The 25,667-nt window shown below is 41.2% G+C and overlaps 1 protein-coding gene across 1 annotated transcript in view; it reads right to left on the reverse strand.

The window, feature by feature from the left end:
• Positions 1 to 23,107, reverse strand: part of LOC109872306 (collagen alpha-5(IV) chain) — a 73,498-nt gene extending 50,391 nt beyond the window's left edge. Inside the window, exons 1-3 of the mRNA XM_031807151.1 lie at positions 22,912 to 23,107; positions 2,940 to 2,993; positions 2,603 to 2,692 (exon numbers count right to left, since the gene is read on the reverse strand). Coding sequence (XP_031663011.1) covers positions 2,603 to 2,692; positions 2,940 to 2,993; positions 22,912 to 22,974 — 207 coding nt within the window. The 5' untranslated portion in view covers positions 22,975 to 23,107. The remainder of the gene's footprint in view (positions 1 to 2,602; positions 2,693 to 2,939; positions 2,994 to 22,911) is intronic.
• Positions 23,108 to 25,667: the final 2,560 nt, after the last annotated feature.

The following is a 25,667-nucleotide window of genomic DNA, read 5'->3' on the forward strand; positions in this document are numbered from 1 at the left end:
TCCACACTGTTAGCATTATGATCCACACTGTTAGCATTATGGTCCACACTGTTAGCATTATGGTCCACACTGAACTCAGAGGGCATATTTTTGTCTGTTCACAAACAATACAAAACTATCTGCTCAATCTTTCCACTACTAACCTGCCTAAAATAAGTAACATTTGAAATATATTTGATGGCATTTCAATTCGAAGCTATTTTGGAATACTGCAACTTGGAAATACGTTTAGGGATAAATTCAGCTAAAAGTGTCGTAAGTTTTGGGAACTAGAAGGGCTGTATTACTAACAGATTCTACCTGAGTTTCTTGAGTTTACAGTGCGGATCTTCCAGCACAGAATATCTTCACTCCAGGAGTCTCCTGGGTGATTGTAGCTCAGATCCAGCTTTATCAGTGACTGGTTTGACTTCAGTGCTGAAGCGAGAAAGCCACAGCCTTCCTCTGTAACCAAACAGAATGACAACCTGCAGAAAGCCTTCCACACTCAGAAATAGACTGATTTGTACTCTCTTATTCCAAGTACAACCCATCATGTCAAACATAGTTTTACTATGAAGTTTTACTATGAAGTCACCTTGTTTTAAAGCTAGTTTTAAAGCTAATTCTACACATTCTACACATTATATATAGTCTTATGCCGTGTTCTTATGCTATCTGAGTGACTCAAACATAACTAAATCAATGGGGGTCCCATGCCATGGAATTTTAGATTCTCCCTGACTATCTAGTTTTTTTATTTTGGTGATCGTTAGTTATCAAAGATGATCTTGTTTAAAAATGTATCATTATCTTTATATTTTGTGTTACTCATTTAAGTTTACACTGAAATATACAGTGCCTTGCGAAAGTATTCAGCCCCCTTGAACTTTGCGACCTTTTGCCACATTTCAGGCTTCAAACATAAAGATATAAAACTGTATTTTTTTGTGAAGAATCAACAACAAGTGGGACACAATCATGAAGTGGAACGACATTTATTGGATATTTCTAACTTTTTTAACAAATCAAAAACTGAAAAATTGGGCGTGCAAAATTATTCGTAACAACCTAAGCATTACAAAACATGTATTTGATCAAATAAGCCAGACGTTGCAAATAAGCCATTACATCTTTTGTTAACCAAATTCAACACTCTCTCATTGACCTCCATAGGGTAGCCTAGTGGTTAGAGCATTGGACTAGTAACCGTAAGGTTGCAAGTTCAAATAAAATGTCATTCTGCCCCTGAACAGGCAGTTAACCCACTGTTCCTAGGCCGTCATTGAAAATAAGAATTTGTTCTTAACTGACTTGTCTAGTAAAATAAAGGTAAAATAAATCAAATACAAAAAACTCCTTGCTTTGTGACAAATACGCCACCTGCTGAAGAAGATACATTTCAGGCCCAGCTATCCGTCCTGCTTCGCCTCTTCCTTTATGTCTCTGAAACCATTATTCGTCACCTAATTACCATTCCCTAAAAGATTATGTTGTTGCTACCTTAGTCCGGCTTGCAACCCAAAGTGTTTTGAGATATGTTCGCCTTGGTTGGTATTATCACCGGAACAACTTAGTCCTTTTTGAACAGACTAAGAGGGATTTATCTATTTGACAAGTTCTCCGTACAATAGAAATGATGTATTTCCTCGTTTACCAAATCTACTGTGGATATTTACCCGACACTTTGAATGAATGGAAACTAATGTTGATGTAGCCTATTGTAATTACAGTAGAGTCGCCATTTAAACTTTAAATACATCAGGAGGGTCAGGAGCATGTTGTGATAGTTAGTAATTCAAACTAGAAAAATGTAATTTCCTGAAGAAAAATGGTGTGCTTGCTTGTAATCAAAGTATTTTTCATGATAGTGTTATGTAGTGGGCTGTGTCGTGTTAGCGCACAGCTAGGCAAACATATTGACAGGATACACTTCCACACTCCATCCCCCAGGGGGCAGCAGCAACCTTGTCCAAATGCTGAGCCTTGTTGATAAGCACATCAGGTGCTGCCAATGAAGGTGATGGTCAGTCAGAGTAGCAGCTGGTAAGCTGTAAGGCTGCTTGGTTTGTTTTGGTGGCCATGAGGCCTTTCGTTTGTTTTTGTCTTTAGTTTGGGGCATTCCTTTTATATTTTTCCTTTTTGTACATATACTGTATTATCTCCCTGGGCACATACACTGATTTCTCACATAGATGCACATCTTAAATGAGGTTACTGACCAGTTAACTAGGCCTAAGACCCCTAGACAAAGTGAGTGCAACATTATCTGTAGGCTAATTATTGGGTTCCGTAACAGAAAGAAGGTGCAGTAGTAGTAACTATTGGTGACTGTAGAAGTAGCAGTTCCAGATGTGACTAGGTCATTCACAGTAGTAGCAATGAAGGAAAAAGTATCGGCTAAAATGTACAATTCAGTCAGAACAACATCCGTGGGTTAAATTGGTTTTGCTACATGGTATGATACAGGGGAGATGTTAGAAACCACTGAAACAGGGTCAGACAGTTGTTCATCCCCCCCTAATGGTTAAGGAGTGGGGGAATCTGATCCTAGATATGTGTTCAAGGGCAAGTTCTACACTTCCTAGGAAAGGACAGTAAAGAATGATAACAGACACCTGACCTTTGGCCCCACAGGTCCAAGGTGACCCTCTGAGCCTGGATGCCCAACCGACCCAGGTGGACCCGTCTCTCCTGCACAACCCCTTTCTCCCTGTGTGTGTGTGTGTGTGTGTGTGTGTGTGTGTGTGTGTGTGTGTGTGTGTGTGTGTGTGTGTGTGTGTGTGTGTGTGTGTGTGTGTGTGTGTGTGTGTGTGTGTGTGTGTGTGTGCGTGCGTGCGTGAGTGTGTGTAGATCATGGAGAGAAATAACAGTGATCATGAGGCATAAATAATGTAGTATTAAATTGATTGATTCTAAATCAATACAGTCTCAAAGCTGTGTGCTGGTGTTCTGGTTACCTTGTTGCCTTTGACTCCTTCACAGTGACACATGGACTTCCCAGTACACGCACACTAGAAAAAAACAACACACACTCATTATAGCTGGCAAATGTTTCTAAAAACCCAGCACAGAAACACCTTCAGCGGAGAAACAATGATGAACTCAATATCCATTCAGTTAGACGTAAAACCACATTTTTCAAAGTTAAAAGTATGACTGTGTAGCTCAAACAAAATAAATTGAAGTAGATTTGCAGAAAACCTTTCAATAGAATAAAATAAACCGAAACATATTTCAAACAAATGTAGCATTGTTTGTGAGCTCTGCAAACAATGTGTCCACTCCGAGAAAAATTGAATGGTAAATAATGTGATTGAAATGAATGAATGAACATAAATGACCAATGTAACCTCTATGTTCTAGATATCTAGTAATGTTACTAGGAAATTACAAGGATTAAACAGTAAATTAATTACTGGTGAGATGTTTAGCGGGAAATTGATAAATATTTAACAAACAAAGGGCAAATAAATGTAAATAATGAAACATGTAAGTAATGAAACAATGAATGCGCCCAAATTGGTGGGAGGTAGAGAGTGCAAAACAACCCTACATAACAGCCCTACATAGCAACAAGCAGATGAAGACCTTGTCTGGCCTATAGAATTGGGAATACTAGAATGCACATGAACCTTCTTATGATGGGATATTCTACTGTATCTTAGTCGATGCTGCTCGTCCATATATTTATATATTCTTAATTCCATTCCTTTACTTAGATGTGTGTGTATTGGGTATATGTTGTGAAATTGTTAGATATTACTGCACTGTCGGAGCTAGAAACACAAAGCATTTCGCTACACCCGCAATAACATCTGCTAAACACGTTTATGTGACCAATAAAGTTTGATTTGATAAAGGTCAGAGTCAACCGGTGCTGTAAAATAATGAATTTGAAGAATTTATCTGCACTGCGTGTTGGAAATGTATTATTCATATTTTTTACCCCCTTTTATCTCCCCAATTGTTAGTAGTTACAGTCTTGTCTCATTGCTGGCAACCCCCATACGGACTTGGGAGAGGCGAAGGTCGAGATCCATGCGTCCTCCGAAACACAACCCAACCAAGGGTTGACACGATGCGCATCCAACCCGGAAGCAAACGGCACCAATGTGTCAAGATGAAACGCCGTGCACCTGGTGACCTGGTGACCTATTATGTTCAATAATAGTACGAGGTTTATCTGTCATGATCATAAGTGTCCAATATATGGCTGTAGTGTTATCTAATCAAGATTCAAGTTTTAATGTCACGTGCACAGGTACAATGAAATGCCTTTCTTGCAAGCTTTAATCTCTCTCTCGTTCTCTCTCTTTCTCACACGCACAAATGTGACCTTGTGTCTTAGGAAACATCTTTCTTTGGAGAAAACAAGACTAGGAGAATAATTATCTAGTGCTGCTTCCCACGGGAAAAGGTCATGTGGCAGATACGACATGCTATCATAGCCCATTCGTTGGCCCAAAACAACAGTAATAATAATTGCGACCCACTTGGCACAGACATCAGTTCAAATCAAATCAAATCAAATGTATTTATATAGCCCTTCGTACATCAGCTGATATCTCAAAGTGCTGTACAGAAACCCAGCCTAAAACCCCAAACAGCAAGCAATGCAGGTGTAGAAGCACGGTGGCTAGGAAAAACTCCCTAGAAAGGAGTTTCAGTTCAATGTCTAGATTTAATTCACATTTGGCTGCTGTCAACTTACGTGAATTCATCGTGAAATCAACAATTCACCATGCCATTGGATTTAGGTCAAAAGAGAGTGAATTCCCTTACACTCCAATCATTTTTCCATTTTTCCATGTTGATTCAACCAGTTTTTGACCAGTGGGTTTCCCTTGACTCCCATGATCAACAGATAATATGTTGAGTTGCCTATTACACCATTTAGGTGAACTAACTTCAGGTGAACCCCCTCCACAGTATCTGCTGGAGCCTGGCAGTGTGATGGCAGACAGAATCATTTTACCATAGCTGTGAGAAGTAGTTTCGGGGTTGGGGTGCTGCGTTTGTAAAAAAAATGTTTTGTAAATTTCGGGAATTTTATTTTCAGGGGGGGTGCGGAAAAAATATATTTGTCCACACTACAGACGCTACATCGTTCCAGATGCTATTTCGGTCCGCTAATACAGCACTATTATTTTTCACCAAAATATGTTTCTTTATTCAGATTTTTCAGCACCCTTACTTCCCGCGGCTATGCATTTTACAGACGCTATATGTCTACAGATACTATATGTCTACAGACACTATATGTCTACAGACACTACATGGCTACAGACACTATATGGCTACAGACACTATATGGCTACAGACACTATATGTCTACAGACACTATATGGCTACAGACACTATATGTCTACAGACACTACATGGCTACAGATACTATATGTCTACAGACACCACATGGCTACAGATACTATATGTCTACAGACACTACATGGCTACAGATACTATATGTCTACAGACACTACATGGCTACAGATACTATATGTCTACAGACACTACATGGCTACAGATACTATATGTCTACAGACACTACATGGCTACAGATACTATATGTCTACAGACACTACATGGCTACAGATACTATATGTCTACAGACACTACATGGCTACAGACACTATATGGCTACAGACACTATATGTCTACAGACACTATATGTCTACAGACACTATATGGCTACAGACACTATATGTCTACAGACACTATATGTCTACAGACACTACATGGCTACAGATACTATATGTCTACAGACACTATATGGCTACAGACACTATATGTCTACAGACACTACATGGCTACAGATACTATATGTCTACAGACACTATATGGCTACAGACACTATATGGCTACAGACACTACATGGCTACAGATACTATATGTCTACAGACACTATATGGCTACAGACACTATGTGGCTACAGACACTATATGGCTACCGACGCTATAAGGCTACAGACACTAGAGGCTACAGACACTATATGGCTACAGACGATGTATGGCTACATACACTATATGGCTACAGACACTATGTGGCTACAGACACTATATGGCTACCGACGCTATAAGGCTACAGACACTATATGGCTACAGACGCTATAAGGCTACAGACGCTGTATGGCTACAGACATCAAATGGCTACAGATGCTGTATGGCTACAGTCATCAAATGGCTACAGATGCTGTATGGCTTCAGACACTATATGGCTACAGACGATGTATAGCTACAGACACTATATGGCTACAGACGATGTATAGCTACAGATGCTATCGTTCCAGACACTATTTCTACAGACACTATATCGTTCCAGACACTATATTGCTACAGACACTATATTGTTACAGACACTATATCGTTCCAGACACTATATCGTTCCAGACACTATATGGCTACAGACACCAAATGGCTACATACACTATATGGCTACAGACACTATATGGCTACATACACTATATGGCTACAGACACTATATGGCTACAGACACTATATGGTTCCAGACACTATATGGCTACAGAAACTATATGGCTACAGACACTATGTGGCTACAGACACTATATGGCTACAGACACTATATGGCTACATACACTATATCGTTCCAGACACTATATCGTTCCAGACACTATATCGTTCCAGACACTATATCGTTCCAGACACTATATGGCTACAGACACTATATGGCTACAGACACTATATGGTTCCAGACACTATATGGCTACAGACACTATATGGCTACAGACACTATATGGCTACAGACACTATATGGTTCCAGACACTATATGGCTACAGACACTATATGGCTACAGACACTATATGGTTCCAGAGACTATATGGCTACAGACACTATATGGCTACAGACACTATATGGTTCCAGACACTATATGGCTACAGACACTATATGGTTCCAGACACTATATGGCTACAGACACTATATGGCTACAGACACTATATGGCTACAGACACTATATGGCTACAGACACCAAATGGCTACAGACGCTATATGGCTACAGAATATGTATGGCTACAGACACTATATGGCTACAGACACTATATGGCTACAGATGCTATATGGCTACAGACACCAAATGGCTACAGACGCTATATGGCTACAGACACTATATGGCTACAGACACTATGTGGCTACAGACGCTATATGGCTACAGACACTATATGGCTACAGACACTATATGTCTACAGACACTACATGGCTACAGATACTATATGTCTACAGACACTACATGGCTACAGATACTATATGTCTACAGACACTACATGGCTACAGATACTATATGTCTACAGACACTACATGGCTACAGATACTATATGTCTACAGACACTACATGGCTACAGATACTATATGTCTACAGACACTACATGGCTACAGATACTATATGTCTACAGACACTACATGGCTACAGATACTATATGTCTACAGACACTACATGGCTACAGATACTATATGTCTACAGACACTACATGGCTACAGATACTATATGTCTACAGACACTACATGGCTACAGATACTATATGTCTACAGACACTACATGGCTACAGATACTATATGTCTACAGACACTACATGGCTACAGATACTATATGTCTACAGACACTACATGGCTACAGACACTATATGGCTACAGACACTATATGTCTACAGACACTATATGTCTACAGACACTATATGGCTACAGACACTATATGTCTACAGACACTATATGTCTACAGACACTACATGGCTACAGATACTATATGTCTACAGACACTATATGGCTACAGACACTATATGTCTACAGACACTACATGGCTACAGATACTATATGTCTACAGACACTATATGGCTACAGACACTACATGGCTACAGATACTATATGTCTACAGACACTATATGGCTACAGACACTATGTGGCTACAGACACTATATGGCTACCGACGCTATAAGGCTACAGACACTAGAGGCTACAGACACTATATGGCTACAGACGATGTATGGCTACATACACTATATGGCTACAGACACTATGTGGCTACAGACACTATATGGCTACCGACGCTATAAGGCTACAGACACTATATGGCTACAGACGCTATAAGGCTACAGACGCTGTATGGCTACAGACATCAAATGGCTACAGATGCTGTATGGCTACAGACATCAAATGGCTACAGATGCTGTATGGCTACAGACACTATATGGCTACCGACACTGTATGGCTACAGACACTATATGGCTACAGACACTATATGGCTTCAGACACTATATGGCTACAGACACTATATGGCTTCAGACACTATATGGCTACAGACACTATATGGCTACAGACGTTATGTGGCTACAGACGCTATATGGATACAGACACTATATGGCTACAGACACTATATGGCTACAGACACTATATGGCTACAGACGTTATGTGGCTACAGACACTATATGGCTACAGACGTTATGTGGCTACAGACACTATATGGCTACAGACGTTATATGGTTCCAGACACTATATGGCTACAGACACTATATGGCTACAGACGCTATATGGCTACAGACACTATATGGCTACAGACGTTATGTGGCTACAGACACTATATGGCTACAGACACTATATGGCTACATACACTATATGGCTACAGACACCACATGGCTACATACACTATATGGCTACAGACACTATATGGCTACAGACACTATGTGGCTACAGACACTATATGGCTACAGACACTATATGGCTACATACACTATATCGTTCCAGACACTATATCGTTCCAGACACTATATCGTTCCAGACACTATATCGTTCCAGACACTATATGGCTACAGACACTATATGGCTACAGACACTATATGGTTCCAGACACTATATGGCTACAGACACTATATGGCTACAGACACTATATGGCTACAGACACTATATGGTTCCAGACACTATATGGCTACAGACACTATATGGCTACAGACACTATATGGTTCCAGAGACTATATGGCTACAGACACTATATGGCTACAGACACTATATGGTTCCAGACACTATATGGCTACAGACACTATATGGTTCCAGACACTATATGGCTACAGACACTATATGGCTACAGACACTATATGGCTACAGACACTATATGGCTACAGATGCTATATGGCTACAGACGCTATATGGCTACAGACACTATATGGCTACAGACACTATATGGCTACAGACACTATATGGTTCCAGACACTATATGGTTCCAGACACTATATGGCTACAGACACTATATGGTTCCAGACACTATATGGCTACAGACACTATATGGTTCCAGACACTATATGGCTACAGACACTATATGGCTACAGACACTATATGGCTACAGACACTATATGGCTACAGACGCTATATGGCTACAGAATATGTATGGCTACAGACACTATATGGCTACAGATGCTATATGGCTACAGACACTATATGGCTACAGATGCTATATGGCTACAGACACCAAATGGCTACATACACTATATGGCTACAGACACTATTTGGCTACAGACACCAAATGGCTACATACACTATATGGCTACAGACACGATATGGCTACAGACACTATATGGCTACAGACACTATATGGCTACAGACGCTATATGGCTACAGATGCTATATGGCTACAAACACTATATGGCTACAGACACTATATGGCTACAGACACTATACGGCTACAGACGCTATATGGCTACAGATGCTATATGGCTAGACACTATATGGCTACAGACACTATACGGTTCCAGACACTATATGGCTACAGACACTATATGGCTACAGACACTATACGGTTCCAGACACTATATGGCTACAGACACTATATGGCTACAGACACTATATGGCTACAGACACTATATGGCTACAGACACTATATGGCTACAGACACTGTATGGCTACATACACTATATGGCTACAGACACTATATGGCTACAGATACTATATGGCTACAGACACTATACGGCTACAGACGCTATATGGCTACAGATGCTATATGGCTAGACACTATATGGCTACAGACACTATACGGTTCCAGACACTATATGGCTACAGACACTATATGGCTACAGACACTATATGGCTACAGATACTATATGGCTACAGACACTATATGGCTATGCTTTTCACCATATGCTCCTATGAGGCTTTTTACCGTGAACACGTTTTATATTCATTGATGATTTGCTGCTTTAGTGTCTATCTGTCCTTGTTGTGTTTTTATTGTGAATGTATTGGTGATGTAAGTATTTTCTGGTGCAATCAAATATCCCCTCTGGTGGACTAATAAAGTACTATCTGATCTCCTTCAGGATAATGTCCCATCTGACCCCGAAGTGTCCAATGACCACTGGAGGAAGACTAAAAACAGGAGGTCTTCCTGGTCAGGTCAGATGGTCAGGAATAAATCCTGGCCCTACAGGTCTGCTGTATAGGAATAAATCCTGACCCTACAGGTCAGATGGTCAGGAATAAATCCTGGCCCTACAGGTCAGATGGTCAGGAATTAATCTTGGCCCTACAGGTCAGATGGTCAGGAATAAATCCTGGTTCTACAGGTCTGGTGTATAGGAATAAATCCTGGTTCTACAGGTCAGATGGTCAGGAATAAATCCTGGTTCTACAGGTCAGATGGTCAGGAATAAATCCTGGTTCTACAGGTCTGCTGTTATAGGAATAAATCCTGGTTCTACAGGTCTGGTGTATAGGAATAAATCCTGGCCCTACAGGTCTGGTGTATAGGAATAAATCCTGGCCCTATAAGTCTGGTGTATAGGAATAAATCCTGGCCCTACAGGTCTGGTGTATAGGAATAAATCCTGGCCCTACAGGTCAGATGGTCAGGAATAAATCCTGGTTCTACAGGTCAGATGGTCAGGAATAAATCCTGGCCTTACAGGTCTGGTGTATAGGAATAAATCCTGGTTCTACAGGTCAGATGGTCAGGAATAAATCCTGGTTCTACAGGTCAGATGGTCAGGAATAAATCCTGGTTCTACAGGTCTGGTGTTATAGGAATAAATCCTGGTTCTACAGTTCTGGTGTATAGGAATAAATCCTGGCCCTACAGGTCTGGTGTATAGGAATAAATCCTGTCCCTACAGGTCTGCTGTACAATGTCTAGATAAATCCAATATCTAACTCTGAATATCTCATACGGGGTTTTCAAACATGTTGTAGCATCATGATGACTGTACAGGTTAAAGTGGAAGAATGGAATGGGGAGTTGGACATTCTTCAGTATGAAAGCACAATATTAGCAGTAGCCTCCTCTCCCCACCCCTCATTTTATGTGCTGTCCTTGGCCTTGGACCTGGATTCAAATATTTTGTTTTCAGTCAAATACTTTTGCTGCACCTGACTGAGCTGAAATTGTGCCAAAAGTATAAACACTTCCCATCTGGCACTCCAGGCTACAGACACTATATGGCTACAGACACTGTATGGCTACAGACACTGTATGGCTACAGACACTATATGGCTACAGACACTATATGGCTACAGACACTATGTGGCTACAGACGCTATATGGCTACAGACACTATGTGGCTACAGACACTGTATGGCTACAGACACTATATGGCTACAAACACTGTATGGCTACAGACACTATATGGCTACAGATACAATGTGGCTACAGGCACTATGTGGCTACAGACGCTATATGGCTACAGACGCTATATGGCTACAGACGCTATATGGCTACAGACACTATATGGCTACAGACACTGTATGGCTACAGACACTATGTGGCTACAGACGCTATATGGCTACAGATACTATATGGCTACAGACACTGTATGGCTACAGACACTATATGGCTACAGACACTATATGGCTACAGACACTATATGGCTACAGACGCTATATGGCTACAGACACTATATGGCTACAGACACTATATGGCTACAGACACTGTATGGCTACAGATACTATATGGCTACAGACACTATATGGCTATGCTTTTCACCATATGCTCCTATGAGGCTTTTTACCGTGAACACGTTTTATATTCATTGATGATTTGCTGCTTTAGTGTCTATCTGTCCTTGTTGTGTTTTTATTGTGAATGTATTGGTGATGTAAGTATGTTCTGGTGTAATCAAATATCCCCTCTGGTGGACTAATAAAGTACTATCTGATCTCCTTCAGGATAATGTCCCATCTGACCCCGAAGTGTCCAATGACCACTGGAGGAAGACTAAAAACAGGAGGTCTTCCTGGTCAGGTCAGATGGTCAGGAATAAATCCTGGCCCTACAGGTCTGCTGTATAGGAATAAATCCTGACCCTACAGGTCAGATGGTCAGGAATAAATCCTGGCCCTACAGGTCAGATGGTCAGGAATAAATCCTGGCCCTACAGGTCAGATGGTCAGGAATAAATCCTGGTTCTACAGGTCTGGTGTATAGGAATAAATCCTGGTTCTACACGTCAGATGGTCAGGAATAAATCCTGGTTCTACAGGTCAGATGGTCAGGAATAAATCCTGGTTCTACAGGTCTGGTGTTATAGGAATAAATCCTGGTTCTACAGGTCTGGTGTATAGGAATAAATCCTGGCCCTACAGGTCTGGTGTATAGGAATAAATCCTGGCCCTATAAGTCTGGTGTATAGGAATAAATCCTGGCCCTACAGGTCTGGTGTATAGGAATAAATCCTGGCCCTACAGGTCAGATGGTCAGGAATAAATCCTGGCCCTACAGGTCAGATGGTCAGGAATAAATCTTGGCCCTACAGGTCAGATGGTCAGGAATAAATCCTGGTTCTACAGGTCTGGTGTATAGGAATAAATCCTGGTTCTACAGGTCAGATGGTCAGGAATAAATCCTGGTTCTACAGGTCAGATGGTCAGGAATAAATCCTGGTTCTACAGGTCTGGTGTTATAGGAATAAATCCTGGTTCTACAGGTCTGGTGTATAGGAATAAATCCTGGCCCTACAGGTCTGGTGTATAGGAATAAATCCTGGCCCTATAAGTCTGGTGTATAGGAATAAATCCTGGCCCTACAGGTCTGGTGTATAGGAATAAATCCTGGCCCTACAGGTCAGATGGTCAGGAATAAATCCTGGTTCTACAGGTCAGATGGTCAGGAATAAATCCTGGCCTTACAGGTCAGATGGTCAGGAATAAATCCTGGTTCTACAGGTCAGATGGTCAGGAATAAATCCTGGTTCTACAGGTCAGATGGTCAGGAATAAATCCTGGTTCTACAGGTCTGGTGTTATAGGAATAAATCCTGGTTCTACAGCTCTGGTGTATAGGAATAAATCCTGGCCCTACAGGTCTGGTGTATAGGAATAAATCCTGGCCCTACAGGTCTGCTGTACAATGTCTAGATAAATCCAATATCTAACTCTGAATATCTCATACGGGGTTTTCAAACATGTTGTAGCATCATGATGACTGTACAGGTTAAAGTGGAAGAATGGAATGGGGAGTTCCAAAGTTTGGACATTCTTCAGTATGAAAGCACAATATTAGCAGTAGCCTCCTCTCCCCACCCCTCCCCTCATTTTATGTGCTGTCCTTGGCCTTGGACCTGGATTCAAATATTTTGTTTTCAGTCAAATACTTTTGCTGCACCTGACTGAGCTGAAATTGTGCCAAAAGTATAAACACTTCCCATCTGGCACTCCAGGCTACAGACACTATATGGCTACAGACACTGTATGGCTACAGACACTGTATGGCTACAGACACTATATGGCTACAGACACTATATGGCTACAGACACTATGTGGCTACAGACACTGTATGGCTACAGACGCTATATGGCTACAGACACTGTATGGCTACAGACACTATATGGCTACAGACACTATGTGGCTACAGACACCAAATGGCTACAGACACTATATGGCTACAAACACTGTATGGCTACAGACACTGTATGGCTACAGATACAATGTGGCTACAGGCACTATGTGGCTACAGACGCTATATGGCTACAGACGCTATATGGCTACAGACGCTATATGGCTACAGACACTATATGGCTACAGACACTGTATGGCTACAGACACTATGTGGCTACAGAAGCTATATGGCTACAGACGCTATATGGCTACAGACACTGTATGGCTACAGACACTATATGGCTACAGACACTATGTGGCTACAGACGTTATGTGGCTACAGACGCTATATGGCTACAGACGCTATATGGCTACAGATGCTGTATGGCTACAGACACTATATGGCTACAGACAATGTATGGCTACAGACACTATATGGCTACAGACACTATATGGCTACAGATGCTATATGGCTACAGACACCAAATGGCTACATACACTATATGGCTACAGACACGATATGGCTACAGACACTATATGGCTACAGACACTATATGGCTACAGACGCTATATGGCTACAGATGCTATATGGCTACAGACACTATATGGCTACAGATACTATATGGCTACAGACACTATATGGCTACAGATGCTATATGGCTACAGACACTATATGGCTACAGACACTGTATGGCTACAGACGCTATATGGCTACAGACACTATATGGCTACAGACACTATGTGGCTACAGACGCTATATGGCTACAGACACTATATGGCTACAGACACTATATGGCTACAGACACTATATGGCTACAGATACTATATGGCTACAGACACTATATGGCTATGCTTTTCACCATATGCTCCTATGAGGCTTTTTACCGTGAACACGTTTTATATTCATTGATGATTTGCTGCTTTAGTGTCTATCTGTCCTTGTTGTGTTTTTATTGTGAATGTATTGGTGATGTAAGTATGTTCTGGTGTAATCAAATATCCCCTCTGGTGGACTAATAAAGTACTTTCTGATCTCCTTCAGGATAATGTCCCATCTGACCCCGAAGTGTCCAATGACCACTGGAGGAAGACTAAAAACAGGAGGTCTTCCTGGTCAGGTCAGATGGTCAGGTATAAATCCTGGCCCTACAGGTCTGCTGTATAGGAATAAATCCTGACCCTACAGGTCAGATGGTCAGGAATAAATCCTGGCCCTACAGGTCAGATGGTCAGGAATAAATCCTGGCCCTACAGGTCAGATGGTCAGGAATAAATCCTGGTTCTACAGGTCTGGTGTATAGGAATAAATCCTGGTTCTACAGGTCAGATGGTCAGGAATAAATCCTGGTTCTACAGGTCAGATGGTCAGGAATAAATCCTGGTTCTACAGGTCTGGTGTTATAGGAATAAATCCTGGTTCTACATCTCTGGTGTATAGGAATAAATCCTGGCCCTACAGGTCTGGTGTATAGGAATAAATCCTGGCCCTACAGGTCTGCTGTACAATGTCTAGATAAATCCAATATCTAACTCTGAATATCTCATACGGGGTTTTCAAACATGTTGTAGCATCATGATGACTGTACAGGTTAAAGTGGAAGAATGGAATGGGGAGTTCCAAAGTTTGGACATTCTTCAGTATGAAAGCACAATATTAGCAGTAGCCTCCTCTCCCCACCCCTCCCCTCATTTTATGTGCTGTCCTTGGCCTTGGACCTGGATTCAAATATTTTGTTTTCAGTCAAATACTTTTGCTGCACCTGACTGAGCTGAAATTGTGCCAAAAGTATAAGCACTTCCCATCTGGCACTCCAGGCTACAGACACTGTATGGCTACAGACACTGTATGGCTACAGACACTATATGGCTACAGACAGTATATGGCTACAGACACTATGTGGCTACAGACGCTATATGGCTACAGACACGATGTGGCTACAGACACTGTATGGCTACAGACACTATATGGCTACAAATACTGTATGGCTACAGACACTATATGGCTACAGATACAATGTGGCTACAGGCACTATGTGGCTACAGACGCTATATGGCTACAGACGCTATATGGCTACAGACGCTATATGGCTACAGACACTATATGGCTACAGACACTGTATGGCTACAGACACTATGTGGCTACAGACGCTATATGGCTACAGACGCTATATGGCTACAGACGCTGTATGGCTACAGACACTATATGGCTACAGACACTATGTGGCTACAGACGCTATGTGGCTACAGACGCTATATGGCTACAGACACTATATGGCTACAGACGATGTATGGCTACAGACACTATATGGCTACAGACACTATATGGCTACAGACGCTATATGGCTACAGATGCTATATGGCTAGACACTATATGGCTACAGACACTATACGGTTCCAGACACTATATGGCTACAGACACTATATGGCTACAGACACTATATGGCTACAGACACTATATGGCTACAGACACTATATGGCTACAGACACTATACGGTTCCGGACACTATATGGCTACAGACACTATATGGCTACAGACACTATATGGCTACAGACACTATATGGCTACAGACACTATATGGCTACAGACACTGTATGGCTACAGATGCTATATGGCTACAGACACTATATGGCTACAGACACTATATGGCTACAGACACTATATGGCTACAGACACTATATGGCTACAGATACTATATGGCTACAGACACTATATGGCTACAGATGCTATATGGCTACAGATACTATATGGCTACAGACACTATATGGCTACAGATGCTATATGGCTAGACACTATATGGCTACAGACACTATACGGTTCCAGACACTATATGGCTACAGACACTATATGGCTACAGACACTATATGGCTACAGACACTATATGGCTACAGACAGTATATGGCTACAGACACTATATGGCTACAGACACTGTATGGCTACAGATGCTATATGGCTATGCTTTTCACCATATGCTCCTATGAGGCTTTTTACCGTGAACACGTTTTATATTCATTGATGATTTGCTGCTTTAGTGTCTATCTGTCCTTGTTGTGTTTTTATTGTGAATGTATTGGTGATGTAAGTATGTTCTGGTGTAATCAAATATCCCCTCTGGTGGACTAATAAAGTACTATCTGATCTCCTTCAGGATAATGTCCCATCTCACCCCAGAGGTCTTCCTGGTCTTGTCAGATGGCCAGGATTAAATCCTGGCCCTACAAGTCTGCTGTTCAGGAATAAATCCTGGCCTTACAAGTCTGCTGTTCAGGAATAAATCCTGGGCCTACAAGTTTGCTGTTCAGGAATAAATCCTGGCCCTACAGGTCTGCTGTATAATGTCTAGATAAATCCAATATCTAGCTCTGAATATCTCATAAGGGGTTTTCAAACATGTTGTAGTTTCATGATGAGTCTACAGGTTAAAGTAGTATTAGCAGCAGCCTCCTCTCCCCATTCTTCCCCTCCGTTCAGGTGTTGTCCTTGACCTCGGACCTTGATTCTAATTGTGTTTGTTGTCAATCAAATACTTTTGCTGCACATGTTACGTCTGCTCCCGCTCCCCCTCTCTGGTGCTCAATGTCGCCAGGCTGCTTATCATTACGCACACCTGTCACCATCGTTACGCGCATCTGGGCTTCATCAGACTCGCCTGGACTCCATCACGTTATTAATTACCTCCCCTATATTTGTCACTTCCTCAGTTTCTTTCCCGAGTCAGCATTAATGTCGTTATGTGTCCCTTGTCCAGACGCTGGTCGTGTTTTGTTTCCTGTCTGCTTATTCATTAAATATTCACTCCCTATACTTGCTTCTCGCCTCCCAGCGTTTGTCCTTACAGCACAAGACAGAGCTGAAATGGTCCTAAAAGTATAAACACTTGCCATCTAACACTCCAGTCAGGCATCCTTGTCTGCACCTACATTGAAAACTTTCATTCACACAATAGGCTAGGTTGTAGCAACCTAATGATTGGTATAAGGAACATTTGAGTATCATGTAGTAGCCTAAACCTATTGATGTTCCATTGAACTGAGTGAATGGAATATGAATGACATTCACCCAATATGATCTAATAGAAATAAGGCCATGCTCATGAAAAAAATTAAATGTTATCTCATCTTAAACGGCATCGACCGCCACTGCGTGATGAAGTTAAGACCCGATGCCTGCTCCCTAACAAAGTGTAGTGAGGAGAGGAAAGAGAATAAACGTGGATAGAAAAAGCACGCGCTCTCTTTCAAACTAACCCTTTTTTTAATATGACAGTGGTTCCACACGTTCTTGTGACACAAGTTGTGTGGGAAAAATATATTTTTTATTTTTTTTCTGTCACATTTCATTAAATTCTTACTATTAAATATGTGTGTTGACTGTGATCGGGTAGGTGTGTCTTGTCTGTTTAATTAACAAAATAACCAACTATTGAATTTCATGGCTGCACAGACCCCTAACATAGGTCTAATAAACTCAAAATATGCTCTTCTATTCTTTTGAAAATACATTTTATTAGTTTAAAAATGTTTCTTAGGACCTGCTTAAACAAATGAATAACAGATTTATTTTTGATGGTGTATATTCTCAATGGAGTTATTAAAATAGATGCCCACTCAGATCTGTACACTCGTCCTCGGCATGCCGGCATGGTACATTATAAAAGGTGTATGGTAAAAATGGGCCTGTTTGTAAGCGGGTCATATAAACATTGCCAAGTTTTTTATACAGGCAAAAGACTATAAATCCTTTGTGAAAGCAGTATACTGTAAGTGTCCCCCATACTCAGACTAAACACACGCATACTGTACCATCCTCCTTCCTGTGTTCCCCAAAAGGCACTTGTTGACCCCCTCAAACTTGACCCAGTATGGACAGGTGAAAACACTCAAGTCCCAATGTACTTATGGCACCACAAACAAACACACTGAGACTCGCACATGTCTGTTTACCGGCCCATCCACACGATGGACGCTGTTTGCACATCAACACAAACATTGTGGACCACCGGTGTATAAACATGACGTTTTCAAGCCAGATCAAGACATTAAGTACAGTGTGTTCATCTTTAATAGCTTTTATCAGATTGTATGTTTGTGAGACGCTGACTTACTTTACATGAAAGGGAATTTACTAGAACATTGGGACAAGTGAAGTGAGTTATGCCAAACATCCACTCCAAACATAGCCACACAGCAAATTATCCAGTGTTGAATCAACACAGTGTTAAATGTAATACTGGTCCTGTGTCCATATGGGCCCACACTTTTCAGTTTTCAATGAACACACCACTTAGTGTAAAGCCTTATTTGCATTTTTCTCAGAGTGCCTTTCCGTTGTTAGTGACAGAGACATGGTTGTTGCATTCCTCAATTTTTCATCGTGTGGCATTCGCCAAGTGAGATCCTAAGCAAATATGTTATCGTTAAAATATAATTCTACCTTAACCATCTAAACGGGAACAACTATTTCAGTAACGGGTGCAATAAGCCCAAGAAACAGAAAAGTTTATGTTATTTACAATACCGGTCAAAAGTTTTAGAACACCTACTCATTCAAGGGCTTTTCTTTATTTTTACTATTTTCTACTTTGTAGAATAATAGTGAAGACATCAAAACAATGAAATAACACATATGGAATCATGTAGTAACCAAAAAAAAGTATTAAACAAATCGAAATATATTTTAGATTTTAGATTCTTCAAAGTAGCAACCCTCTGCCTTAATTAATGACAGCTTTGCACAGTCTTGGCATTCTCTCAACCAGCTTCATGACGTAGTCACCTGGAATGCATTTCAATTAACAGGTGTGTCTTGTGAATTTGTGCAATTTCTTTCCTTTTTAATGTGTTTGAGCCAATCAGTTGTGTTGTCACAAGGTAGGGGGGTATACAGAAGATAGCCCTATTTGGTTAAGGACCAAGTCGATATTATGGCAGTTCAAATAAGCAAAGAGAAACGACAGTCCATCACTACTTTAAGACATGGAGGTCAGTCAATACGGAACATTTCAAGAACTTTGAAAGTTTCTTCATGTGCAGTCGCAAAAACCATCAAGCGCTATGATGAAACTGGCTCTCATGAGGACCGCCACAGGAAAGGAAGACCCAGAGTTACCTCTGCTGCAGAGGATAAGTTCATTAGAGTTACCAGCCTCAGAAATAGGCAATTAACTGCACCTCAGATTACAGCCCAAATAAATGATTTTGGGATTTGTTTAAAACTTTTTTGGTTACTTTGTGATTCCATATGAGATATTTTATAGTTTTGATGTCTTCACTATTATTCTAAAATGTAGAAAATAGTACAAATAAAGAAAAACACTTGAATGAGTAGGTGTTCTAAAACTTTTGACCGGTAAAGATTTGATCCTGTAAATATTTTTCTGAAGCTATGGTAAAATGTCTTGTTCAAATACTGTATATCACCAAATCATTTGACTGTTTCTGAAAGGTGTTCTACGAACCATGAATAAGAATGACAGCAATTGACAAACACCTGAATATTTTTGGCCACCGTGCAACTTTAGAACCCCAATTCAGAGGGTCACATTTTGAATGCAGTATATATTGTAAAGGATTATTGAATTTTTCATAGATATTTCATAAGACCTACATAGATGCTTCATAAATCATTATTTGTTAGGGTGACAGGTCTTTATTTATCTTAGGGTGACAGGTCTTCATCAACTGGTTATTTTCCAAATCCTAATATGACATTTGCTTATAAATTATTAATAAAACATCTATGTAGGCTTTATTAAGGCTGTATGAAAGCTTAATAAAAAATTTGTTTTATGACCATTCTGATCATAAATGACCTACTGAGGTACACGAGGCCTTGCTGTCAGGTTTGGGGTCAGTTCCATTCCAATATAATCATTTCAGGGGATGAATTTAAATTAATGTGGATGTAAAAAAAATATATATATAGAATTTCATTTGACCCCAGTCCTGTTTACAAGAGAAAACAACAGAGTCTACTTCACACCTGACACTCATAGGGCATTTTTCCCAGACACGATATTACGTCTAAATCTAGTCCTGGACTAATTAGCAGTCTCCATTAAACATGATTTTCAGTCCAGGACTAGGCCTAATCTGTTTCTGGGAAACCGGCCCATAGAGCCTGGTAGCCTACTAAACCTTCTGGCCTATGGTACTACACCTTACTACACCTTGTGGCCTATATAGCCTGGTAGTCCTACTACACCTTGTGGCCCATAGAGCCTGGTAGCCTACTAAACCTTCTGGCCTATGGTTTAGTAGGCTACCAGGCTCTATGGGCCGGTTTCCCAGAAACAGATTAGGCCTAGTCCTGGACTGAAAATCATGTTTAATGGAGACTGCTAATTAGTCCAGGACTAGATTTAGACGTAATATCGTGTCTGGGAAAAATGCCCTATGAGTGTCAGGTGTGAAGTAGACTCTGGTGTTTTCTCTCTCCTGGTAGTCCTACTAAACCTTCTGCCCTATATAGCCTGGTAGCCTACTAAACCTTCTGGCCCATATAGCCTGGTAGCCTACTAAACCTTGTGGCCCATATAGCCTGGTAGCCTACTAAACCTTCTGGCCCATAGAGCCTGGTAGCCTACTAAACCTTCTGCCCTATATAGCCTGGTAGCCTACTAAACCTTCTGCCCTATATAGCCTGGTAGCCTACTAAACCTTCTGCCCTATATAGCCTGGTAGCAGAACAAAACCTTATGGCCCATCTAGCCTGATAGACTGCTAATCCGTCTGGCCCATATAGCCTGGTAGCCTATTAAACCTTCTAGCCTATAGAGCCTGGTAGCCTACTAAACATTGTGGCCCATATAGCCTGGTGGCCTACTAAACCTTGTGGCCTATATAGCCTGGTAGCCTACTATACCTTGTGGCCTATATAGACTGGTAGCCTACTACACCGTGTGGCCTATATAACCTGATAGTCCTACTACACCTTGTGTCCCCTAGAGCCTGGTAGCCTACTACACCTTGTGGCCTATATAGCCTGGTAGTCCTACTACACCTTGTGGCCTATAGAGCCTGGTAGCCTGCCAAACCTTCTGGCCAATTGAGCCTGGTAGCCTACTAAACCCTCTGGCCTATATAGCCTGGTAGCCTGCTAAACCTTCTGGCCAATTGAGTCTGGTAGCCTACTAAACCTTATGGCCCATATAGCCTGGTAGCCTACTAAACCTTCTGGCCCATAGAGCATGGTAGACTACGAAACCTTCTGGCCCATATAGCCTGGTAGCCTGCTGAACCTTGTGGCCTACATAGCCTGGTAGCCTGCTAAACCTTCTGGCCTATAGAGCCTGGTAGCCTACTATACCTTATGTTGTAGGCCTACACCTGGCCAGGGTATCTGGCACTATAGGATAGGCATCCTAGAAGGCTACAATGCGTAGCCTGGTTCCAGGTAGAACCCTTTTTGGTTCCTGGTAGAGCCATTTTGCGTTCCATGTTGAACCCTCTGTGGAAAGAGTTCTACATGGAACCCAAAACGGTTCTACTTGGAAGCAAAAGGGGTCTACCTGGAACCCACAAGGGTTCTTTAAAGGGTTCTGCTATGGGGACAGCCGAAGAACCCTTTTTTTTTTGGTTATTAGATATATAAAAAAATTACTAAGAATGTCTACCAAAGGCCCAATACACAAATTGCATACAGCATGATATAGCTGCCTGTGAATAGATTAATGAATCGATACAGCAAATATCTAAAGTTAAGTATAGGACAGACATAGGCCAAACTATTATCACACACGAAAAGCAAGTCCCACAGTCTACTTCATAGGCTAGCACATGGTCAATCCGGGATCCTTGGGATGTCCCTACGCTTAACCCTAACATTAACCCATACCTTAACCCTATCCTTAACCTTTACCTGAACCTAACCCTTACCTTAACCATTTTACATGTAAACTTCAATGGGGTAGGGCCATCCCATGATTCCTGGATAACGTGGACCTATGTTAAAGACAACAGGTTATGCAGGACTCATATAGGTTAAATCTGTGAACCCGTTTCATTTTCATGTAGCCTTTTCATGTAGCCTACATTTCCCTATACAGATTTGTCCGTAAGCTTTCCTCACAGCCTTCCTTTGCATGAACACTCAGTGAAAAAAAATCATGTATTTTTAAAAGGGTATGATGCTTACATCCTTCGCCTCAGTTCTTCGCAGCATCACCCCCAAAGCAAAACAAAGCAACGCAGTCCTCATCTTGAAGATGATCTTCCCGCCACTATTTGGATTTAGCAAAATCGCGTGCTCCTCTCCTCTATCTCCTGCAACATACAAGCAGCCAGGCACGACACCTGTGTGCGCGGCAAGCGACAGGTGCGTCAGTGCGGTTGGGGGAGCGTGTACCCACTAGTATTGTGTCAGCAGCACACACGGTGACGTCACGTTCGTATGGTAATGAGGAAAAACATTCAAAATAACAGCCCGTATTTCAAAACATTGCAATGTAAATAACTCATTTAAAAGATATGGAACAAATAAATAAATAAATGCTTTAAAAATATAAATAAGGAAAAAAATACTATGTTGACACTGGTATGTTGAGAATATTGGATTTTCCACCTGTCTCAGTTAAAGTGTAATGGGAAATATTCAGTAGGGTCTCTACTAACCAAATATTGTGATTTTCTAGGGAGACTGTGTTACACGGCTTGCTGCTGGCTTTGGACTGTCACCGGACAAATCTTCACATTTCCCGAAAAAATGTAATTACTACATTTTCCCCCAATTGTCGCACGAATGCAATTCCACAAAATACACAACATGTCCAGCAGCAGATTGGCCATAATAAGATATCACATTATCCAGACAGGTTGTAGCATAGAATACTTTATCCTAGTGTATATGTTTCACACAGTCGCCATAAATTCAAAGCACACGCATAATTGACACTGCCGGACGGGACACGAGACCCAAATGCAGTTTCAAGGTCTCGTCAGAAGTGAACATTCGTTCCCGGTCCGACCAAACCCGGTGAGTTGAAGCCCGAGCCCAGGCCTGGTTCTACATTACAGAAATCAATTGAGCCCGACCCCGAAAAAAAAACAGATTTCTAGAAAACAGTAGGTTATATTGATTTATATTGATGTTGAGAACAACAAGGGAGAGGCGGGTGGCAGCGGAGTGAGAAGACGAGGAAACAGCCATTGGGCCTAGAAAAAGCACAGAGGGGAAAACTCACATTAGTTATGTCACATACAGCCATATACCATACTAATTTAAAGTAATAGGCTTGTGTAGTCGGTCGCCTAGATTATAATTTCAGCACCGTTTTGATTGGGACAGTACCATCGCGCTGCTTTGAGACAAGCCTGGGGGACTCTAGATAAATCAATCATGGTCAGATCTTTGCTATCAATGAATCTCCGTTTGGATATTTGGTAACAATTGGGCTGTGGAAACGTTAGCAAAGTTGAGTTCAGTTTAATGATCATCTTTATTCTAGTTTTCTAGCATTTTATACAAGTGGATTTTGCTCTTCACCACCGTAGTAGCTTTGGTTACATGCAATAATGTAGCATACAATTACTATTTATCTGCTTACTGTTGTAGTAGTCTTATATAGAACGTAGGCTATTTTCCTATTGTCCCAATCCCACTGAAACCCAACATACTGACTGACTCATGTCTCGCATGAAAATTCTTAACTTTATTCTGTAATCCATATGCTGCACCATCAAAGCACGTCTCACCTATGCATGTCAAAATACCGCTATAACATTTCGCCCGCTTCTCTGTGTGGCCTCGTATTGCTACACATATGAGAGCTTCAGCATACAATGTGTCATTTACAAACGGTATGAGAGTACATACGGAACCGTTCCGTAACTACAGACGCTGGGAGACGGGAAGGAAGTACAGGATGAGGATTTAATAATAAATACACATGACACTAAACCAGATCAACGTCCGGACAAGAGAAACAAAACAACATCAATGCAGACACCGGAATGAAACGGAGAAAGTGACAGATATAAGGGAGGCAATCAATGACCTGATGGAGTCCAGATGAGTCCGATGAAGCGCTGGCGCGTAACGACAGTGACAGGTGTGCGTAACTGAGAAGGGGAGCAGGAGCAGACGTGACAACAAACGAATATTCTTTTTAAACAGAGTTGGTCTCGGTTAAGATACCTTGATTTTTAAACAATTTCCACCCTTCATCTATTCGTTATTCATGAGCTGATCTGCTATCTGTTTAATCCTCAACTAGCTAATTTATTAGTTTTCTCATCTAACACCGAACAGAAACATTTAACATGCAATAATGTAGCCTAAGACTATTATTTATCTGCTGACTGTTGTAGTAGTCTCATATAGCCTTTCGTAGGCTATTTTCCTATTGTCCCAATCCCACTGGAATGACTCCTGACTCCTGTCTCGCATGAACATTCCTGACTTTATTCTGTAATGTGTACACTGGACTATCAAAGCTCGTCTCACCAATGCATGTCAAAATACCGCTATAACATTTTCCCCCGCTTCTCTGCGCTGTCTGGTATTGCTGCCCATATGAGAGCTTCGCCAGATAATGTGTCATCTACAAACGGTATGAGAGTACATATGGATTTTTTAAACAGAGTTGGTCCGGGTTAAGATACCTTGTTATTTCCACTCTTCATCTCCCCGTTATTCATGAGCTGATCTGCTATCTGTATAATCGTCAGCTCGATTTTGCCAAATGGGAGATATTCTGTCATTCGTTGGAGGGTATCTAGAAAGCTTTAGTCATTTTATTGTTGTTTTTAGTGAAAGAGTCACTAGTACTCTGTATTAAACCCGTTGCCCAGCACGAGACCCATTTAAGTTTTGCAGTCTCTTTTGAGTAATTCCTTATGTTTTATATATAATTAAATATATATATATATTTGTGTATTTTTTTCACTACAGAT

The sequence above is a fragment of the Oncorhynchus kisutch genome, linkage group LG27 (genome assembly GCF_002021735.2).
Source record: "Oncorhynchus kisutch isolate 150728-3 linkage group LG27, Okis_V2, whole genome shotgun sequence".
In the NCBI taxonomy this organism is placed as follows: domain Eukaryota; kingdom Metazoa; phylum Chordata; class Actinopteri; order Salmoniformes; family Salmonidae; genus Oncorhynchus; species Oncorhynchus kisutch.